At 31.4% G+C, this 23172-nt stretch overlaps 2 protein-coding genes and 1 long non-coding RNA gene across 4 annotated transcripts; 2 read left to right on the forward strand and 1 right to left on the reverse strand.

Moving 5' to 3' along the window:
• Positions 1–713: 713 nt before the first annotated feature.
• LOC108467472 (inactive beta-amylase 4, chloroplastic) lies at positions 714–6068 on the reverse strand. Of its 2 annotated transcripts, none has more exons than XM_017768093.2 (10): positions 5706–6068; positions 4719–4847; positions 4229–4475; positions 3690–3910; positions 3508–3585; positions 3276–3435; positions 2656–2909; positions 2065–2134; positions 1194–1262; positions 714–962 (listed from the first exon to the last, which is right to left on the reverse strand). In XM_017768093.2, the coding sequence occupies exons 1-10, from the start codon at positions 5879–5881 to the stop codon at positions 810–812; spliced, it is 1557 nt and encodes a 518-aa protein (XP_017623582.1). In that variant the 5' UTR covers positions 5882–6068; the 3' UTR covers positions 714–809. The 2 variants fall into 2 exon arrangements, with proteins under 2 accessions (XP_017623582.1, XP_017623581.1); XM_017768092.2 differs by having other exon boundaries at positions 3276–3447.
• Positions 6069–13199: 7131 nt separating this feature from the next.
• LOC128296522 (uncharacterized) lies at positions 13200–14461 on the forward strand. Its single transcript, XR_008287136.1, has 2 exons — positions 13200–13358; positions 14424–14461. It is a non-coding gene; the product is annotated as an uncharacterized LOC128296522 (long non-coding RNA).
• Positions 14462–16170: 1709 nt separating this feature from the next.
• LOC128296673 (uncharacterized) lies at positions 16171–16779 on the forward strand. The gene has a single exon (XM_053032125.1). It carries the CDS (start codon positions 16171–16173, stop codon positions 16777–16779), a length of 609 nt encoding a protein of 202 aa, XP_052888085.1.
• The last annotated feature ends 6393 nt before the right edge of the window (positions 16780–23172 follow it).

Raw genomic sequence — 23172 nt, forward strand, 5'->3', positions numbered from 1 at the left:
GTATTTCAAGAAAAATGAAGAATTGGAACACGCTACAGAAATACAACATTTTGGTATTTTCATATTAACCACAATAAAGAAAGACTAATAGCAAAATAAACAAAGTGCCTCCAGTACAACATGGCCTATCAAATAGCAAAGTACTGAATACCATGTCCATCAACCACTTCAAAAATGAATCTATGAGTTTCCATGTGTTAGTAATTTAATTTTCAACCAGGTCATAAAACATGAAATCTATTAGATGCTGGAAGAACTGGGATTGAAAATCAGAAGGATATGATTCTCAATGATCATTTTTCACACCTTCTGGAGAAGAAGCTCCACAAAGTTATACTAGCATCAAGCACTGGCAAAACCAACATCACTTCTAACAAACATGTGACTCTTGTGTGTGAGTGTCAAATATGAGTAGTTTCCCATAGGATTCTTGAAGGTCTCATGTCTAAATATGTGTCAGACGCAAGTGTAAGGCACAGATACTTCGTAAAAAGATGGAGACTCAGAGCACATAGTTCCAATTTGCTAAATAGGACACAGGATTTAATATCTAACCAAGCACAACTCCACTTTTTCATACAATTTTAGCTTCCTTAAATTTTGGTGAACCTTTTGATACTTTTTGGATTTATTTTCCAACATCTAAAAATATCAATGCCGGAAATGAATGAGGAAAGGATGTATAACCAGATATAAGACACGACCACAAAAGCTTCTGCAATTGCCCCGTCCCCCAGTCAAAAAAAATAAAGTAGGGGCAGGGTTATCTTAATGAGCTTAGTAAAGTGGTAGACAGTTGAAACAGTATATTACAAATCGGTGCTCATCATTCTGACAAAAGGTACAAAGTTATTCCAATTTTCAACCCTAAATATACTATCATTCATTCTGAAATAAGTAAATGATCTTACAACTTCTGCTTGGGGATTGTAACAGTTTGAACGAATTTTCCATAGTCCAGTCTGCGAGAGTTTGAAAGAGAACGAAAGAGCAAATATGAGTCATTCTAGTAAAGAAAATACCGGCAACAGAAAGTTTAAAGGAACTGAGAAAGGACAAGTACTAAACTAATTGTGAACCTGAGATTTAAAAGCCATCACGAGTACCATATTAATCATTGCCAAAAAAACAATTAAATCTTATTATTAAGCTGAAAGGTAGACAATATTGTGTTAAGATAGAAGGATATTTACCTTGTCAAGTCGTTCGGTTGTATTTCTTCCAATCAAGTTAACGATCCTTTTCTTTGAAACAGACTGCATCTGCATTGAAAGTCAGAAGGTCAAAGAAATTAGGTTTTGGCACAAGGGAAGCATAGGAATTACTAATGAGACAAGTTGCATCTGGTATTGACTCTTTAGCTGTTAAATCATATATAATAGTAATACAGTTTTACCAACTTCATTTAAACTTCCTTATAACATGCAACCAGATGTTTTCTCTATATATCTGTCATAGAAGGTGAAAACAGAACTGTTTCTTGATGTCTGGAAAGGGATTAGGCCTTAAGCATTAGCCCATTAAGCCCTAAAATGTACACAGATTCAGGTTCACTCGTCACAAAATCATGAAGATGGAACAAGATAATCTTTTCTCTTTTCTTTTTCAAGGGGCATATGGTGAGAGGCTACACTTGTAAACATATTTCAGCGAATAGTTACTAAAAAATAGCATCAAGTAAGTCTTGTCAATATCCGACATGCCACTGGAAATAATTAAATTTGACAAAAAAACACTCTACATGAAAAATAACATGAACAAGAGTAAGAATGTGTTAAAATCTATAGTCAAAATTTATATAAATATAAAACAGCTTAAAAATGAATATGACATAACAAAATACATAAACACAACAGGAATATTGACAGGTCTACACCAAATAAGGCATGAAGGGAATGTCAAAACATGTTACTACATAAACTTCTTTAATCAATTACAAGATAAATTCAAGTCATGGAACAGTACCATTTGTAGATTTAAGCAGCTAAAATGGCAATGACTAAAATCACATATTTCTTGGTCAAAGAAGAAAAGAAAATTTTGTCAATAAAAAAGAACTCATGCCTGTTTCAGTAATCCTTCAGGACTGCAAAGATAGGTTGGTGGGGTTTCACTGTCCATCATCTCTAAGCAGCTGCAAGGTAAGTTGAAGAAATGAAAATGCAGGATGGAAATGGATAAATATCTACAACCAATATACATGATCAAACTTAGATAAGAGAGAGGAGGACGAGGAGGAGGGGCACAATGAAGAAGCAAAGACAGAAAAAAAGAAAAAAAAAACTTCAATTGTTGATGCTTGCTATTCCCTAACATCTATATTACATCTTGTAAGCTTTAACCTCAAGATTTGGTACATCTGCAAAATGATAAAAACAAATTGGTTCCAAAGTTTCTACAAAAATTAGTTTCATTATGGAGACTCAAAGGTGGATATGAGATTCACAGCCTTGTATGTCAATCATTCCACTGTACTCTGTGAGCAAGTACAAGTTCACCCAAATATTGCACCAAAACTATTTTCAGTCAATAAATGAATAATGCATTGTGCAGAAAGTTTTTGAAGAGGAAACCCAGCCAAACAGAAATCCATCTGGTTAAAGAAGAAAATGAAAAAAAATAAAAAAAAGAACCAGATAAAGATAAAATTCTCACGGAATATGCAAAGCAGCTCCATGTCGAGACAACACTGAGACAACTGGATCATAACCATCTCTCAGAGCAGTGTTGTAGTAACCAGCAGTAAGTTCAGCAGGGTGTGATAGAGTCTGGTACCACCAATAAATTCCACCAATTTTAGCCACCAACATAACAGAAGTTTGCTCATTTTCTTGGTATTTTTTCAGGATCTTTGCTGCCTTTGCAAGAATGGCATCTGCATGACAAATCAGCCTACCACTGTACCATTCCTGCAAAAGATTATTCCCAAGTATGGCTTTTATATGCTGAGTTTGTTTCCATAATCATGTTTAATCTGAGGCTGGGGATTGCATATTGGATTTCTGAAAACATGATGTTATGATGCACTTTCCCCAATAAAAATGTTGTAATGATCATAAATAACCTCTCAATATGACGGTCAGTAAATTCAGCACAACTCTTCTATATTGCAGATATCCGGTCAATGGATTAAATTCAAATGGACAGTTTGAATACTATAAGTTAATGCTGGTAGCAGTACATATTATATTGGTGCATGAATGTTGTAGAATATTAATCTGCACAATGTACAGACATAAATCTGGTTCGCAAATATTACAGATAAAGCATAGTACCAGGAAGAAACGGCCATAATCGGATAGAAAGCTCTCCTTTCCCTCTTCAAAGAAGGGCACCCCAGATGGAAGACTGTTGTAACAGCCAGCATTCTGTGGCCCTTTGTCCCCCCATTGAGGTTTTCCTTCTCGGCATGCAGCCATCTTTAAGTCCTCCATCCTGCAAGCAAAACTATCTTGAGAATAATGAAACACCTGAGTTTGTATTAGGATGGAAACAGTTTATGCCTACATGTACTTATCATAGCACTGGAATTCACCGATGCCAGGGAATTTCCATCTACCATCACCAAAAGGATGAGCAGGATACCTGCACTAAGAAAATCATGCAATGACTTCATAATCATGTTTCAACAATTACTTCATAGATTGAACAAAAAAAAGGAAAAGAATAACATAAGAACCATAAAGTACCTAAGTTCTCCAGAAGGACCAAGACCGATGCTTATTTCTTCAATTACAGTTCCAATAAAGGATTCAAATTTGTTAACAAAACTAAGCATGAAATCTTCATAACACTGGAGGGCAGTCCGCCCAGATAACAGAGGAACATGATCCACCCCTAGGGTGAGATAATCATTGTTGGAGAACCCCTGTTGATCTCTATAGTATATATCTTTATTTACATCACCAATCTGACAGCAAAAGAGAAAAAAATATATTTGCTAGCAGTAAGAGAATATAATTTATAAATAAGGTGCTCTTAGTGAATTTCCTATCTCATAAGCTTTTCAATGAAGTAGCTGAAGACATATTGGAAGATAGAATACAGTCTCACTTACAGGATAACAAAAGTAAGTTTTGCCATCTGAATTTATTAAATCACTCGACAGATAGGATGGCAAGAATCCCACCAGTCTAATGTGTTGCACCAAAATAAAACCTTAGTAAATTGACCGTGCAATTATTACTCTGTGACAATTCCATTAGAAGATAACAAGTAAATGGCAAACCTCCAAAATCCACAGTGGTAGACTCACACCCCCTTTTCCATGAGTTGAGTGAATATTTGAGTGAAAAGACAAAGCAACATGCAACTTCAGCCCTGAATCAGAAATCAATTTAAACAACTCTTCATACAGAGACCAATCGTAGTCAAAAGGTGAGAAACGCTCCACTATTCCCCACCAGACTTCAACTCCAATTCCATGAACACCTGCCAACTTGAGTGCTTTTAGAGATACAGTTAAGGCCTTGAGTCTGAAACAACAAAGACCAAATCAAAAACCGTTTTATTTTGGAAATCAAAACAAGGCATACTATCCAAAATTTAAGATATCAAAAAAAAAAAATTCCAATAAATGAGAATGTTAATTAGGACAAGGTGATTATAGTCTCCTTATAGTGGAATGTATGAGGCAGACATTGAGTCTACCTCCCTTTTAGAAAAGCTGAACCATACAATATATTGATGATCGAGCAGATGAAATGCCTAAACCTTACTTTCTAATTCTTGGACACCCAGAGGCATCAAGAGTGAATATATCCACAGGCATCATTACAAAAATAGGCACCCTCTTATCTTTTGATGATTCCAGTATCGTTGATCTCGATTTCTCTCGAGCATCCATGCTGCAAGAAATCAGTACTTCTACATCAGAGCAAGGTATATAATTCAGCTAAAAAGAAAACCATAAAATTTTAAATTTTGTTAAGTTTGCCAAGTAATCTCCCATCACTGCAATCCAAGCAACCTAAGCAGTAACTTGTTTGCACAGAATCAATCTCTTCCAATGAAAATTAAAAGGAATAAGAAGAAGAGGTATCATAGAACTTAGAAGCACTTGAGCCACAACAAAACCACATGCTTACTCCACCATACTAAGATAATTCCATTTCAGTAAAAACCAGAAACATGAGCTTTGTTTTTAAAGAAAACAGTATACTAACTACTCGAAGTGACTCAACGAAATCATTTTTATCTTTTTTCCCGTTACATTGCCTTAAAATCTGATCAAAACGGAACAAATCCTCCTAATCGTTAATTGGCTTCATATCTAAATTCGAAATTTGATAATATAGCTTTACAATTTACAAGTGTTTTCTTCTTCTTTTTCTTGTCAGAGCTGAATGGTTAAGATTTCTCTCTTCTGAATTAGATAAACTAAAAAATCGTCACTTAATTTAATTTTTCAGCTCTAACAAAAACAGATTCCGCTTTTTATCAATTCAACAATATTCCTTGCTCTCTTATTTTTATCGCCAACGAAACATTAACTGCAATGTACAGCTCTAAGATACGACAAACCCAAATTTTCTCCTAAAATAAACGCTTCCAATCAGCTCTTCGATTATTAAGACTAATAACATTCAAGCAAAAAAGAAAAAAGAGCACGGATATCTAAATTTTCATTTTGTACAATTTTCTCGGTAATCAAACAGGAAAAAGTTAGAAATCATAAAATAAAACGAAAAATATCAGGCACCGACCTCAAGATGCGACGTTTACCAGCAATGGATCGCCATTTACTGCGGAAGAATCCGCTCGTGAACATGCGGATCACCGAAACGTTTCGGAGAAGAAACTTTCGCGTTTTCGCTAAGTCGCGATCGAAGCTCGCCTTTGCGTTCAAAGTGTAGTAGTAGCCTCCACACTTGCATGCCATCTTTTTCTTTTTCTTCTTCTTCTCATCAATTTCTCTGGTTTTGCACAGAGAAAAGATCAAATAATAAAAATAATAATTGTGAAAGCTATTTTTTCTATTTTATTTTATTTTTTTTCCTTTGAGGGAAAAAAATGTTAGTACTACACTTTCTTTTTCTTTGTTTTTTTTAAGGAAAAAAATTCTCATCCTTTTATTTTATAATAGGTATATTATACAAAGTTTAATGGACAGTTTTGCAGTTATGCCCTTGAAATTCAAAAAAATTTGAAATTTGACATGATTTACTACCCTAATTCTCTTTTGCCACTATCATGATATTCAAGCTCTTTATTTTCTTTAAAAAAATTATATTCATAATTTTAATTCAATCATATATAGTTAAAAAATAAATATATTAATTTATTTTATATTAAATAGATATAATTATTTGTATATGCAATATGTAAACATAAAATAATATTATGTCGATAATTATGTTAATAATTATTTTGTTGAAAGACCAGTTGATAATCACTGGTTAGTTAGTGTTTTAGTTTGCAATCTAACTATAAACTGTTAATTGGTTAGGGACTAAACTGTTGATGTATAAATATATTGCAGTTGCAATTTAAAATATACTTGTTTACCATTTGAATGAAAGTTACTTCCAATTATTTTCTTTTCTCTTTTTCGTGCCCTAGTTGTCACCTTTGCTCCTCTGTCTTGCTTCTCTTGTGTTCATCATCGACATATCACGGGTTGACTATGGTCATTGATGTTTCCTAACATATTTTATGGGAATTGAATCAAATCAAAATTTCATGTATAAAATTGTTCGAAATTAAAATCTATATATAAAATTACACATTAAGCTAAAGTTAGTATATAATTTTAAAATTTAACTATTTTTAAATTAATCACAACACCTATAAAAGAAAATAATGAGTGTCAATTGAACTTTACTTTAACTATCATCGTTATTGTTGCAACAATTAGAAAGAGATGAATTCAAGTTAAATTAAGTGTCTATTATCCTCCATTTTAAATACATTTTATTTGAATTTAATTATAAAAATATATAAATATAATTATTTTTTATATTTTATATTAGTTTTAATAATAAAACATGTTGATCTAAAATTGAAAAATCTAAGCTTAAGCTAAAGTGGATTAAGTCAACTAACTGAATAAGAGCTACTCCATTAATGAACACCTTTCAATTAAGAGTTGACTAATCAATTTAAAAAAAATTAATTTCTAAACTTTTAACATTTTTATGTTTATGTTTATTTAATATTCAATTTTAATTTTTTATAAATTTCGTGTATATATATATTCTTTAAATTTCTAATTTTTTAATTACTAATTAAAAAGTAATGAGCCTACCACCCTTATTTGTCCAGTCACTAAAATTTTCAGAAAAAGCAACAACATTAGCATAGATAGCAACGTATGTAATGATTGTCAATTTGAACTGATTAATCCTTTTTAATGGCGGTTTACATTGTCTTATTATATAAATTTTAAAAGACAAAAGTGTCTTTAAAATTATAGTTATTAATATACAAAAAAAGGTTAAATTTATTAAAAATAGTAATTAGAATTTTTTTTACATAGAAAATTCAAAACAAAAATCAAATACTATATCAATAACATTATTTATCAAAATAGTATGTTTGCAACAGTTTTAGAGGTAGAGGGTATGGAGGAGGTGGCGCCACTTTTTTTTCTTTTCTGACTTGATCATCGAAACATCATTAGAAAATGATATAGGGTAAAATATATAAATTAAGGATGGAGGGAGTGAATAAGGCGGCACCTATATTTTGTCCCTATACATAAGTCAAATCGGGTAAAAAAACAGGTTAAAGAAGTGGAGGGTGATTGAGAGACGTGACCAGTGGAGGGTACTTAACAAGCGACACCCAGTGGAGGGTGCCTGACAGGCAGCACTCAATGCTGAACCCTTATTTAAGCAGTGTTTTTTGAACGGTTTTGAAGATAAGAATAAAAGAGGAAAAATTTTGGGTGTAAAAGAAGAGAAAACAATGAAGAATCCGCTAGGTTAGTATATATGAATTTCATTTTTTTCAGTATTTTTTTAAAATGAAATATTGATAAATTTAATTAATTTTGCAGACTTAGTATTGAAAATGGATTTTCAATTTTTCGTATGCATTTATTTCGATGGAGTAATTTTGACAACAACAGTTAGATGTATATTTGAATGTCGCCAACAAATAGCAATGAGATTTAATAGAAATGTCTTGGTTGATGATATGAAAGAAAGGGTCGATGTAAAAATTGTTAGACATTGTGGGAGGAGGATCTCGAAACTATTCTACAAATTTTCAATTTCGATAGATCCCATCAAATTCACCTATATGGAACTTGTAAATGATGAAAACGTAGAGCATAACACCCCCTAACCCCAAATCGTCGCCAGAACAGGGTTACGAGGCATTATCGGATATATCAGACAACTTACGAATAATTTTTAAATAAAATAACATTCATGGTATAATTTAATAAATAAGTCCCTATAATGAACTCTCAAAGTCTAAAACATGCATTAAAAGTGAAACGAGACTCGTCCAAGGACTCCGGAAATTGTTATTTTTTTTAATTTTGACAGCATTTCTGCTTATTTTTACATAAAACCTCCTACAATTAAAACCGTATCCATTTCAAACATAACCAATTCAACCAACTCATTTCACATACTCATTTTCTATTCTAAATACCTTCTAATCAAACTCAATCAATATAATTCAATTTAAATTTATCAGTGTACTAATTAAATTGAAACGGATAAACTTCTTTCATTATAATTCTTAGACTTGTATTGCTAACATTTTTATCCATTTATATTCAAAACATAATAACATTTATACACATCCTATGTACATGCCACATTACCAAAAGAAAATATGCATCCCCAAAAGTTTGCTGAAGTTGGGTCTAGCTTTGGATGCTGGTTCAGTACTTGACTTCTACAACCTGCGCATGGAAACAACCGTACGCTGAGTATGCATATACTCAGTGGTATCACTACAATTCAATTTATAATTAAATAAATTAAATCACATACATACTTTTACATTACAATTATCATTTAATGAACAATTCAATCTTTTTATGTTATCATTTGATTATATATATAAATATATATATACACCATTCTTATTTCTTTATTTCAATTATCACCTTTCACATATGTCATATCATTCAAATTTAGTTTTATTAGTAAATTTATTTCATTTGTCCTTATTAACTTGATTCGGACTCGACGAATACACGGATTCCAACCAACACACCAGTACGGCACATTGTGCCTTAATGGTACACAAGATACCTAAACAAGAATCAAGAACGATAGCGATATGATAATGATATTCAACACACAAAGTGCTGAATTTGTAACAGTAACGGTAACAATATTCGACACACAAAGTGTCGAATCGGTAACAGTAACAATAGTCGTCACATAAGTGCCTGGTCAGTAAGCAGGCAAAAACCCGTACTCTTCCATATCCTATGACATGCCAACTATATCCGACTAACCCGACTAGTTAATATGATATTCAATTCACTTTTCAGTACAATTTCCATCTCAGTTCAGCATCAAATATAATTCCCTATTTCAAACAGTTTCACAATATTGCAGTAATTCATTACTTCAGTAATTTCACAGTTCAATGCAATACACATAACAATATTCAGTAATTTTAAAATTCAATTTAGTACTCAAAACAATATTCAGTATTCTATAATTCAGTTCAGTATCAGTCTCAATTTCAGTACCCAATCATAAATTTATCATTTTACTAAACACTTACCTTAAAATACTTACCACACATAATTAGTAAATTAGACACATAATAATGATAAAGTTTAAATTATAGTGATACAAACCAGAATTCTCTTCGGATTTAATCCTCGACGATCTTTTCTTTTCCTTTTTAGGCCGATGCTTCAGGCTCAATGTTAGCTACGAACAATTAAAATAATTTCACAATCATTAACACAACACAATTTAATTGCTGAAATTTTTATCTAACTTTTACTTTAATTCCAATTTAATCCTAATTAAATCTATATATGTTTCTTTCTTAATTCATACCTTTTTGCTACTCAGTTTCTTACCAAACTCACATTTAACTATTTAATTTTGATCATATTTGAATTTATTTCAATTTAATCCCTAAAACTCAAAACTTATTGCTTAGTTTACAATTCAATCCTTTATTCAATTCTAACTTAAAATTCATTCAATTAAATCCCTAATTCATTATTTTGCTCAACATGAACTATGTTCAAAAACCTAAAAACTTCCAAAACCTTAATTTAATTCCAACAAAACTTTGTTCTAAAGCTTCTAAAACATCAAAATTAAGAGAAAATGACTTAATTGACTTACCAATTAAAATTTTAAGCTTCCAAACCCTAGTTTTTCCTTTAATTTTTCTTTTCTTCTTTCTTCCTGTAGCTTTCGAATGCTTCTCTGCTTTCTTTCCTTTTTCTTTTGTTTTGTTTCTATTTATTTTATACTTTATTTCTTTTTACTTTATTTACTTTATATTATATTTAATTAATAAGTATCTATTTAATAGTAATTATATATATAACAATTGTACACACACATGTTTTACATTTGTCCAATATCATCACCCTACATTTGCCATAATTTTATTTAATTATCACATAAAAATCTTATTTTATAATTATTTAATTAATAAATATCTCTTATTTTCAATAATAAAAATAATAAATATCTACTAATTTAAATAAAATATTATAATTGTATAAATATTATCATTACATATGTATATTTTTATCACCTTACACTTATCATAATCATACTTTATTTAACACATAAAAATCTTATGATATAATTATCTTAAATTAATTAATATAATTTTATAACTAAAATAATTTATTTACATAATTATATTCCAACAAAAAAATCTTAGATTTTTGTTTAATCTTTGCCACCTCACCTTTTACTTATGGCATAATTTTCATTTCGATCCTTTATATTTTCTTTTAATCTATAATTCAACTTTTACCCCTTATTCAATTTAGCCATTTTTCACTAATTACTCTAAATTAAGCTAAATTCACTAAATAAAAATCTAATTAAACATACTATTAGATTCATAATTACTCCTAATAATTATTTACTAACTCGGTTTACTAAGACGGAGGCCTGATAACACACTTTCTCGATGCCCACAGATTTTGGGTTGTTACATGGAGATAATAGTTGCACTTTATTGCCGAGATCAGAGTCACCAAACTGATCTGATTCAGTTGTTTGATAAGTTAGCTAATGTGAAACCAACTGAATATTTCACTCAATAAGGTGAAGAACATGGAGTTCAAGATTTGTGTACGGTGGTTCTGAGAGCGTTTGTTGATAGGCGATCGACTGTACACGGTATCGACATCGATCTTAATGCTCAACTTGCGTCTGAGAACCTTAACCTGGATCTCTATTTACAAATACATCCGATTGTGATTGAGACCAGTGCGGATGGTGATGATGGATTTGATAATAATGATCCTTTTGATCATGAGATTGAAGATTATAAAGGTCCTGATCTAGAGAAGGTCCTAGATGATGTCGATGACGAATGCGTGAATGACGATGAAAATGTTAACGTGTCTTTATTTGAGAACCCGAGTTGAGGCATTGTAATACTCAATAATTTTGGGGCATACATTTCAATCATAGATCTCGATGCAGCGCATGCATCCGAGTTCTTGAAGTACCTGGTATACTACATACTTACCGATTGGTCGCAAATTTAGAATGTGAGGAGTTGTTCATGGGCCAAGAAATCGCAACCAAGAAAGAGTGCATATTTGTCATTAAGCGATATAGCATGAATGTGTCGGTTAACTACAAAATCATTGTATTTAAACCAGTATTATATATTGGGGAGTGTTAGAGGTCTGCAAAAGACTACAATTGGTGGGTACGAACCGCATTTATCTAGAAGTCGCAAATGTGGGGGATTCGAAACTTTGTTGGGCCTTACACATGCACTTTAACACAAATGATTCAAGATCACTGCAAACTTGATTCCAAAACTATCTGCAACCGCATCATGTGAATGGTGAATGACATGCTGACCGTTCTAGTTTTGGTACTGATTGTCGAAATGTAAGAATAATTCCAGTACCGAGTGTCATACCGGAAAGCATAGATAGCTAAATAGATGATCATAGAGTAGTTGTATGGAGATTGGGATGCATTGTGCAATAAGCTACAATGGTGGATAGCCACTATGTGGGAGTATGTGTAACATCCCGAAATAGGGCCTAAACGGAATAGTGGTTACGAAACCACAAATATGAGGTAGGAAAATTTATTTTATTTTCATTTTAGGGTCTATGGCATGATTTCATGATTGTGTGAAAATTTCGTTTAGAAATTTTATCGATAGAGGGTCCAATTTGATATTTAGGACTAAACTGCAAAATTTGTAAAATGTGTGTTCTAGTTCACAAAGGTACTAAGTACTTGTGAGTAATGGGTTTTTAAAGTGGAGGTCCTTTGATAGTAATTAGACCATTATACTAGTTTGGACAAAAATACCTAAAGGAAGATAAAACACCATAGTTTTAATTAATGGTATTTTGGTCATTTAGTAATTAAAATGCATTACAAACAAAATTAAAAGCCAATTTGTGTCCATCTTCAACCCCTTGGCCGAATTTCACATGAAGAAGACATAGCTAGGGTTTTTCAAGCTTCCAAGCTCAATTGTAAGTCCGTTTTAGCCCCTTTTTAATGTTCTTTACGTTTTTTGAGTCTCGGTAACTTGATTAAGCTTATTCTAACAATAAATACCCATAGGTGAAATGTGTTTATTTTGATGTTTTATGGTAGAATATGAAGCTTGAAATTGTGTTAAACAACTTTTGCTAAGCGATTTTACGTGAAAACGAGTAAAACAACATAATCGGTAAAAATACCTAATGTTCGTAAGTACATGTTAGAGTGAGAAATGTAATGACCCAAAATTCACGGGCATCGGAAAAGTACATTAACAGGCCTCCGTCTTAGTAAATCGAGTTCAAAATAATTACTAGAAATATTTATGAGTTTAGCGATGTGTTTAATTAGGTTTAAATTAGGTGAATTTAGCTTAATTAAGAGTAATTAGGAAAAATGACTAAATTGAATAAATGATGAAAGTTAAATTGTAGATTAAAAGAAAATGAAGAGGACCAAAATGGCAATTATGCCATTTGTCCTAAGTGAGGCGGCATAAGCATAAAAATCTGAGATTTTTATGTGTTAAAATATATCTTAAATTATTATTATTAAAAGTAAAGTAAATAAAAAGGAAATAAAGGAAAGAAACAAAAGAATAAAAAGAAGGAAGGAAACAGAATAGCAGGAAACGAAACAGAGAAGAAACAGGGGAGAAAGAAAGAAAGAAAAGAAAAAGGGAAAATAGGGTTTTAAAGGTTCCAAGTTAATTTGGTAAGTCAATTTAGCCCTTTTTCTTATGATTTTTGAGTTTTTGGAATCCTAGAGATAAATAGTACTTGTTTTAAGTAGAAATTTTGAAAGTCATTAGATTTCTAAGTTTGGTTCATGTTGAATAAAATGATGGAATTGAGGGTTTATTTGATAGAAATTTTGATTGGAATTGAATAAAGGGTTGAATCGTAAACTAAGCTATAAGTTTTGAGTTTTAGGATTAAATGGAAATAAATTCGAAATTATGAAAATATACTGAAAATTTAATAGTTAACTATGAGTTTGGACAAAATTTGAATAGAAATAAAGTATGAATTAAGATAGAAAAGTAAGTGAATTCAGTTAGGATTAAATTGAAATTAAAGTAAATTAACATTTTGTACTAAGACTATTTTGGACAGCAGCAGTAGTCTAAGTTTGAAAAATCACCAAAAATTGTAGAAATTAAATTATAGGATGAATAAAATATGAAATTAAATCTTATTTAGTCTAGTTTCTTATAGAAGAAACGATATAAGCAATTGAATTGTAAATTAAGAGATATAATGAATTTTGTGAGACAAGGTCAGAATAAATTCGGGTTCCCCTGTTCTGACTTTGGAAAATCACAAAAAATTTAAGAAAAATAATTAGAGGCTTAAAGTTATATGTTTAGAATCCTTAATGAGTCTATTTTCAGGAGAAATCAACGGAAATATTATCCGAGTTCTGTACTGTGATATAATTAATTTTTACTGAAGAATGGTCGGAACTATTTGACAGCAGAACAGGGGCAACTTTAAAGAATAAACTGTACTTATTGGCTTAACCAAAAATTCTAAAAATTTTATGGTAAAAATATATGTGAGTCTAGTTTCAGGAAAAATTAGTGGATCTTAATTTGGAGTTTCCTAGCTCAAGATATAAATGATTTAGTAACAATGATTCAAGTAGACAGCTTTGAATGAACATATAAGTACATAGTGGAATTATGTGTATAAAAATGGTTAAATTTGCATGTTTAGGCTCATGGATTAAATTGAATTGTGTTATATTGATGATTATAAATTATTATTATTTTCGTAGTTAACAAAGAACCCAAGACATCGGCGCACAAAGGAAAGGAGAATGCTATCGAGGATTAAAACGAGAAATTCACGGTTTGTATTACTATAATTCAAATTACTTTTTATTAAATGTTTTATATCGATTCTATATTTAATAAGTGAATTATAAGGTAAGTATTGATATTTGAGTTGAATGAGAATTGAATTGAATGGTGAATGTGTATGTATAATTGAATTGTAAATTGATTTGAATGTGAAAATTTTAATTGAAAAGTAATCTTGGAATGGAAATGAAAGTGAATTGAGAATAGAAATACCCTATTAACTAGTCGGGCTAAGTCGGATATAATTGGCATGCCATAGGATCTGGAAGTGTACGGGAATTTGTCGGCTTTACTGATCAGGCACTTTATGTGTCGTATTTCAGGCACCTCGTGTGTCGTATCAGGTACCTCGTGTGTTGTTTTAGGCACTTTATGTGTCGTATACTGATCAGGTACTATGTACCGTTTTAGGCACAATGTGCCGTAATGGTGTGTTGGGTTGAAATCCGTGTATCCGTCAAAGTCCGGATTTGTCAATAGGGTGAATATCTAAGATGGGAAATTTAAAATAAATTGATTGATTATATTATTGAAATATTGAAAGAAACGAAAAAGTTGAATAGTGGATTGAAATTGAGATTGAAAATGAAAGGCATGAACTTAATGTTCATGTAATGATTGAAATTGTTACATGTAATATGTGATAGAAACTGAAGAATAGATAAAAATTGTATCGTTATTATTAATTAATGAAAGTTTAAGAATGAATTGATATTCGTGAAATTAGATAGTTACATGTTTGGTAATTAAAATTCTTTATTGCTATTATAATTTGAATTATGGTAATACCACTGAGTACGGAATACTTAGCGTGCGGTTGTTTCGTCTTGAGTTAATAGGAGTCTAGTACCCGGTCCAAAGATCCGAACGATCCCGACTCAAAGAAATTTTGGGTGATGTTTTCTTTCTTAATTGAAAGTGGCATGTACTAGGTGTTGTATAAGTTATATAGATATACTTGTAAAGTTGGTTATAAGAATGGTATACCATATTTTGCTATTCGTTTGATAAAATGGTAAATATTATATTATATAATTTGGTATAAGTTGGAATGAAAAATGAATGAAGTTATTAGTTAATTTGGATTAATATTATGAATGTTTAGTTATTAAATGACTATGTTAATGAGTTGGTTATGATTTAGATATATTTAGGTTTAAATTGTTTTTGATTGTGCCATTGGTTTTGGATTAGTTGGTTTTTGGTTTGAATTTGCAGGGGGTTTTATGTAAAAATTAAGAAGAAATGCTGTCGAAAATTTTTGTAAAAAAAAAAATCTCTGAATACTCGAACAAGTCCCGTCCCATTCCACTTTAATACTTGTGTTGGGCTTCGAAAGTCCATTATAGGGACATAATTCTTCAATTATACTATGAATGTTATAATAATTGTAAAATATCCATAAGTTGTCTGATATATCCGGTAATGCCTCGTAGCCCTGTTCTGACGGCGGTTTGGGGTTAGGGGGTGTTACATTTGTTGGTATCAGAGCTATCAGGTTTAGCTGATTCTCGGGTTATATCGAGCTCGAAATTGAGTCTAGAAGTACATGCCACTTTTGAGTCGAAATTGAGTCGGGATTTTTGGATGCTGATCTATTTATTTGTTTTGTTTTATAGATTAAAGATATCGGATGAAAGAATAAATGATACTGATGAAGAAATGCATACTGGAGAAGAAGAATCTTACGGGTTAGATGAAACTGAATCGGTAACACCTAGTATTAACCTGATGAGAAACCAACCTCCTGGAGCAGAAAGAAGAAATGATAGAGATGATTCTGATACAAATAGAAAAATTGCCGATGCACTACAAAGAATAGTGGAAATTGTTCCTGCTATGACTTCAGTTCCAATTCAAAGACGGGCCCCGATAAAAGAATTGAGAAAGTATGGTGCCAATGAATTTATGGGTCTGAAAGGAGTCGATCCATCTGTAGCTGAAAATTGGATGGAGTCGACTAAAATAATTTTACGACAATTAGATTGTACCCCCCGAGAGTGTTTGATTTGTGCTGTATCATTGTTACAAGAAGAAGCTTACTTATGGTGGGAATCAATGGTTCGACATTTACCAGAGAATCTGATAACTTGGGATCTATTTCAGAAAGAATTTCAAAAGAAATATATCGGAGAAATGTACATCGAAGACAAGAAACAAGAGTTTTTGACGTTACAACAGGGTGACATGTCAGTAATAGACTATGAGAGGGAATTCTCGAGACTCAGTAGATATGCCTCAGAGTTTATTCCAACTGAAGCTGATAGTTGAAAGAGATTTTTACGGGGTCTACGAGATGAGATCAAATTACAGTTGGTATCTCAACGTATTACTGAAATAGTAGACTTGATTGAGCGAGCTAAAATGGTAGAACAAGTGTTGGGCTTTAATAAAAAGACTCAAAGTGTTAGACCAGCTGGAAAGCGTACGGGAACTACCAGTTGGAACCCTCAGTTGAAAACACCAAAAGAATCTCAAGGTGGTTGGAGATTGGTTTTAGATCGAGATAGAGGTGGAAGAAGCCAGGGAAAACAGGCGACGGTATCTACTGGTAGTATACGAGGTCCACCTCGAGATGTAGACATTCCAGAATGTGGACATTGTGGAAAGAGACATTTGGGTGAATGTTGGAAAGTGACCGGAGGTTGTTTTAGTTATGGGTCGACAGACATTTTGTTAAAGACCGTCCGAAGAATAAAAATGATACTCCTGTCACATCACAGAAATTAATATCTACTGCTCGAGGCAGAGGTCTAGGTAGAGGTAGTTCGGTTGTTAGAAGAGGAGCTGGTAGAAGGAGCAGTGATATTATTACTCGGCGATCGAAGCGAATACCGGCTAGAGCTTATGTGGTCAAAACTTCGTGAAGAAGGCGATGCCCACGATGTAGTAATGTATATTTTTATTGTATTCGAGCTGTTTATGCGTTAATTGATCCCGGATCTTCACATTCTTACATTAATTCAATTTAGTTGAGTTGAGAAAATTAAAATCCGAAATGTCTAGAGTGTCTATTGAGGTGTCGAGTCCGTTGGGGCAAAGCGGTGTTAGTGAATCAGTCATCTAAGATGCCCGTTGATTATCTGAATAAAACTTTTCGGTTGACTTGTTAATTATGCCATTTGGGGACTTTGATATAATTTTGGGCATGGATTGGTTATCCGAATATGGGGTGATTTTGGATTGTTACAAAAGAGGTTCGAGATTGAGACGGAGGATGGGGACGAGTTGAAGTAAGTGGCATCCGTACCGGTGGTCCGACACGCATCATTTCGGTAATAAAAGCTAATAAATTGCTTCACGAGGTTGTTCAACATATTTGGCATATGTTATTAATTCGATTGGTTGTAAGTCGGTGTAGTCGATCAGGACTGTATGTGAGTTTTCAGATGTATTTCAAGAATTGCGGGCTTACCACCTAATGAGAGAGGTTGAATTTGCTATTGAAGTGTATCCGGGTACAGCACTAATCTCTATACCTCCATATCGAATGCCGCCCACTGAGTTGAAAGAGTTGAAGGTGCAGTTACAGGATTTACTAGATCGTGGATTTATCAGACCAAGCATTTCACCCTGGGGAGCTCCAATATTGTTTGTTAAAAAGAAAGATGGTTCTATGCGGTTATGCATTGATTATCGACAGTTGAATAAAGTGACGATCAAGAATCGGTATCCGTTGCCTCGTATAGATGATTTGTTTGATCAACTTAAGGGAGCTTTAGTATTTTCAAAAATTGATTTGAGATCCGGGTATTATCAACTAAAGGTAAAGGAAAGTGATGTGCCTAAGACTGTCTTTCGTACTCGTTATGGCCATTATGAATTTTTAGTGATGCCGTTTGGGTTGACCAATGCTCCAGCTGCTTTCATGGATTTGATGAACCGTATTTTTCAGCCGTATTTAGATCAGTTTGTGGTGATTTTTATTGATGATATATTGGTATATTCGAAGACAGAGGCAGAACATGATCAGCATCTTCGAATAGTTGTACAGATTTTACGAGAGAAACAGTTGTATGGAAAGCTCAGTAAATGTGAATTCTGGTTATCAGAGGTTGTATTTCTGGGACATGTAGTATCTGCAGACGGAATTCGGGTTGATCCAAAGAAAATTGAAGCGATTGTCCAATGGAAACCACCCAATAATGTATCAGAGGTACGCAGTTTTCTCGGTTTAGCTGGGTATTACAATTTTGATGTTGACATAGAAGGGAAAAATGATAAACATGTCATAAAACATAAGAAAATAGGATGAAGTTTAATTTCCGAGCCTTGGGGAAAAAGTGTAAATATGTAAAAGTTTAGGGGAAAAAGTGTAATTTTTCCAAAGTTTGAGTCAAGGACTGTTTTAATAAATGTGAATATTAAATAAGCTAAATTTTTTATTACAGATCAAGAAGAACAAAATCTGGAGTTAGACCGGGGAAAGAAAAAGATAGTGGACTAAATCGATATAGTTGATTGTATTTTGTTTCGAGGTAAGTTTTCAGTAAATAAATGCAATATTAGATTAGTTTATGTTAATGTTGTTAATTTCCAGCATATGTATATTTATTTTATGAAATTATTCAAAGAATACTCAAGCATGAATTGACGGAGAAGTAATTTCAGAAAGTCCCGGTTGAATCTTAGGAATGTGTAGGATACAAATGTCATGACATTAGGGTTTAAGGATACCATGTAAGACCATGCCAAGGCATCGAAATTGGTAAGGTTTCTAAGGCAATGATATTATGTAAGACCATGTCAAGACATGGCATTGATAAGATACTATAAGGCAAAGGTCCCATGTAAGACCATGCCAAGGCATGGCATTGGCCTTAAAACAGTATCGGATAGCAGTAATGATTTGAATTTGAAAAATCACTAAAAATAGTAGAAATGGATTTAGATAGTTAATGAGATATAAAATTAAATATTTTTTAGTCTATTTTCATATGAAAGAAACAGAGTAAATAAAGGAGTTGTATTTTATGAGATATTTAAATTTTGGTGAGACAGGATTAGAGTGATTTTTGAATCCCCTATTCTGACTTTAGAAATTCACTAAAAATTGCACTAAAATAATTAGGAGTTATACTTTATATGTATAGATTCCTTATTGAGTCTACTTTTAATAGAAATAAATATCATGGTTATTTGAATTCTTTACAGGGAGAAAATTAATCCGTAGTGAATAGAGGTCAGAGCAGCCGAACACTAAAACAAGGGGAAATTTTAACTAATAAACTGTACTAATTGGCTGGACCAAAAATTATGAAACAAATTTAGTAAGAAGATATACGAGTCTAGTTTCACAGAAAATTTATAGATTTGAATTTTGAGTTTCGTAACTCGAGTTATGATTTATTTAGTAACTATGTCGTAGATGGACAGTTTGTTTATGAAAGATGAAATAAATTGTTTTGATTTGTTTAAGTGATCGGAAAATTTTTATTGAGTCCGGTTTGTTCCCGAACAGTATCAATTTCATGTTTTAGGGTCTCGAGGATCATTTTTAGTGACATATTGAATGAATGAAACTAAATTAATTTTAAAAGTAAATTTTTATGCCCCGCATTAGTAAGCTAAGTTCGGTAACGCCTTGTGCTCGACTCCAGCGACGGTTTCGGGTAAAGGGTGTTACAGTATGTGCCAGAGACTGTCAATGAGTTGTAGACATGACGTTATTATGGCCCGAATGACCAACTACAACCGGGAAAAAGAGTTTTCCACCAGATGTTCTGGACATTCGATCCATGCGTGCGAGCATTTCCACACTGCCAGCCACTTGGGCAAGTTGTTGGGACTTAGCTATATGAAAAATATACGTAGATCCTCCTTATTGCAGTTGCTCAAGACGAGAATCGAAACTTGCTCACAATAGCGTTTGCCATTATGGGTAAGGAGAATATGGAATCATAAGAATTATTCTTGACGAACTTGCGAACATATGTTATTAGGGACGACGATATTTGCATCATATCAGATAGAGTTAAGGAAATAATTGTCGTGATTAGGCATTCTAGTATTCCGTGGAGATCCATTTACTGCATCCGGCACATCACGGTTAACTTTCACTGAGACTACAAGAATGCAAATTGGTGAAAACAAGTTGTGAAAATGGGTAAACTTTAGTTTCAACATATGTTTTAAATGTTCTTAATACTTCAACAAATTAATGAAAGTTATTTCCATTATCTCTTTTTCGTGCCTTAGCTGTTGCCTTTGCTCCTCCGCCTTGCTTCTCTTGTGTTCATCACCGATGTATCACGGGTTGACTACGGTCACCGACGTTTCTCTACATACTTTATGAGAATTGAATCAAATCAAAATTTCATATATAAAACTGCTCAAAATTAAAATCCATGTATAAAATTACACATTAAACCAAAGTTCATATATAATTTTGAAATTATCTATTTTAAATTAATCACAACACCTATAAAAGAGAATAATAAGTGTCAATTGAACTTTAACTATAATTATTATTATTGCAACAATTAGAAAGAGATGAATTCAAGCTAATTTAAGTGTATATTACCCTCCATTTCAAATATACTTTTATTTGAATTTAATAATAAAACATATAAAAATATTTTTATATTTTATATTAGTTTTAATAAAAAAATATGTTGATCTAAATTTGACAAACCTAAGCTTAAGGTTGGCCTAAAATGGATTAGGTAAATTAACTGGGTGAGAGCTATTCGATCAATGAACACCTCTTCACTAAGAGTTGGCTAATCAATTTTCTTTTAAAATTTTTTTTTTGAAAATTTTGATTTTTTATGTTTATTTTTATTTTATATTCAATTTTAAATTTTATAAATTTCATATATATATTCTTTTAAATTCTAGTTTTTTAATTAATTATTAAAAAGTAATCAGCCTACCACACCTTATTTGTCCAGTCACTAAAATTAAAAAAAAAAACAACAACATTAGCATGGGTGGCAACTTGTGTAATGATTGTGAATTTTAACTGATTAGTCATTTTTAATAATGGTTTAAATTGTTTTATTATATAAATTGTTAAATGACAAAACTGTCCTTAAAATTTTACTTATTAACATTGAAGAAAAGTTTTTCAAGTAAATTTATTTCAAAATAGTAATTAAATTCTAATGTGATATCTGTATTATTTGTTTGGTTTAATTCGATGTTTGTATTTGATAAATATTGTATATTTTAGTATCTAAAGGTAAATAATGTTAATTTTTGTATTTAATTCGAGTTTTAGAGTTGATCGATGGAATTTAATTATTAATATTATTATGTTTGAATTTTGATGATTTTGTTAATAGAAAAATTAATTTTAATAGTGGATTTGTTAAATTATTTGCTTGTATTTTTTGGTTAAACTATGCTAAGTCGCTTTACTTTTTCAACATCCGAAATTTAGTTATTTTACTTTATTTTTAAGATTTTAGTCTCTTTGTTTTTATATTTCAAAATTCAAGTCGATTGCTAGTAACATTAAAATTATTCTTCTGTAGAATTTTGAATAAAAAACACTCAGTCTATAGTCATATAATAAAAATATCGACTTTGAATAGAAACTAAATTTAACATATTAACAATTAGATTTGTATTTTAAAATTCTTCAAAATAAAAGTAGAAAGATTAAGTCTCAAATGTTTAAAGAGTACAGGGACTTGGAGTAGATTTTAACATTTATTTACAAGAATTGAAATTAAGATTGCATCACCTTCTCTAATTACAAAATCTACCTTGTTTTTCAAAACTTTTTGCATTCTAATCCTCCATCTTTACTAAATTGTATTTTGGTTTCAAAAATTTCGATTCTAAATTTTAATCTTAACTGTGAATAAATAATGCAAATTTTGACTCAAAGAATACAACTTGTTTTTTGAAAATTATAAATAAATTTATACATAAACATTCAGACGTGGAAATAGTTACCCAAAATGGATAAGAATAGCATTTTTTTTTAACCCAGACATTTTTTTTTTCAATTATTGAAGTAGGTCCACAATCGCATTATTACTGCCTCTAGAAAATAAAAATTAAAGTGAATTTTGGGTTTTAACTTTTTTAATAAATTTTAAAATTATACGTTAACTTTGATTCAATATGTAATTTGATGCACAAATTCACAGGCAAAACTGAGGGTTGGCAGTGTTCCAGCTCCTCTAAAATGGAAAATTTTAAATTAATAAATATAAAATTACATTTTACTCTCCTAAAATGATAAAAATTTAATTTAATCTTTCAAAATTTATAAAGATAGATACTATTAAAATAGTGAAATTGTATTTTTACTATCGTAAAAATTACAACTTAATTTTGACCCCTCTAAAAAATATTTCTGGCTTCGCCCTTACATGAACTTTAATTTAATATAATTATACAAATGAAATTTTAATTGTGGTTCAAGTACGTTTTTTTACAGAATTTTTTTTTTTGATTTATTCATTTTCTGACAAAACTAAAATGATGTTTTTCTTCTCTAAAACTAAAGACAAGTATTTCACCGCAGACAAATTACTAAATTTTATTTTGGTAAAAACTTTTTAATTTTTAAAGCACAAAGTTTTATTTATAAGCACAATCAAGAAGGATTTTTTTTTTAATCTCAAGATTGTTTATTGAGATCTTATTTCTCAAAAATATTATCTGCAAAATCCCAACATGCATAATTTTCTTTTTCCAATAATTTCT

The sequence above is a fragment of the Gossypium arboreum genome, chromosome 8, assembly GCF_025698485.1.
Source record: "Gossypium arboreum isolate Shixiya-1 chromosome 8, ASM2569848v2, whole genome shotgun sequence".
NCBI classification, from domain to species: domain Eukaryota; kingdom Viridiplantae; phylum Streptophyta; class Magnoliopsida; order Malvales; family Malvaceae; genus Gossypium; species Gossypium arboreum.

Coding starts and splice junctions, on each gene's coding strand:
- LOC108467472 (XM_017768092.2), bottom strand. CDS start 5,881: ATGGCATGCAAGTGTGGAGGCTACTACTACACTTTGAACGCAAAGGCG. Junction 3,448..3,507: donor CAGTGCTATGATAAGTACAT/GTAGGCATAAAC, acceptor TTCTCAAGATAG/TTTTGCTTGCAGGATGGAGG. Junction 2,910..3,275: donor ATTATGGCCGTTTCTTCCTG/GTACTATGCTTT, acceptor AATCTTTTGCAG/GAATGGTACAGTGGTAGGCT.
- LOC128296673 (XM_053032125.1), top strand. CDS start 16,171: ATGCATACTGGAGAAGAAGAATCTTACGGGTTAGATGAAACTGAATCG.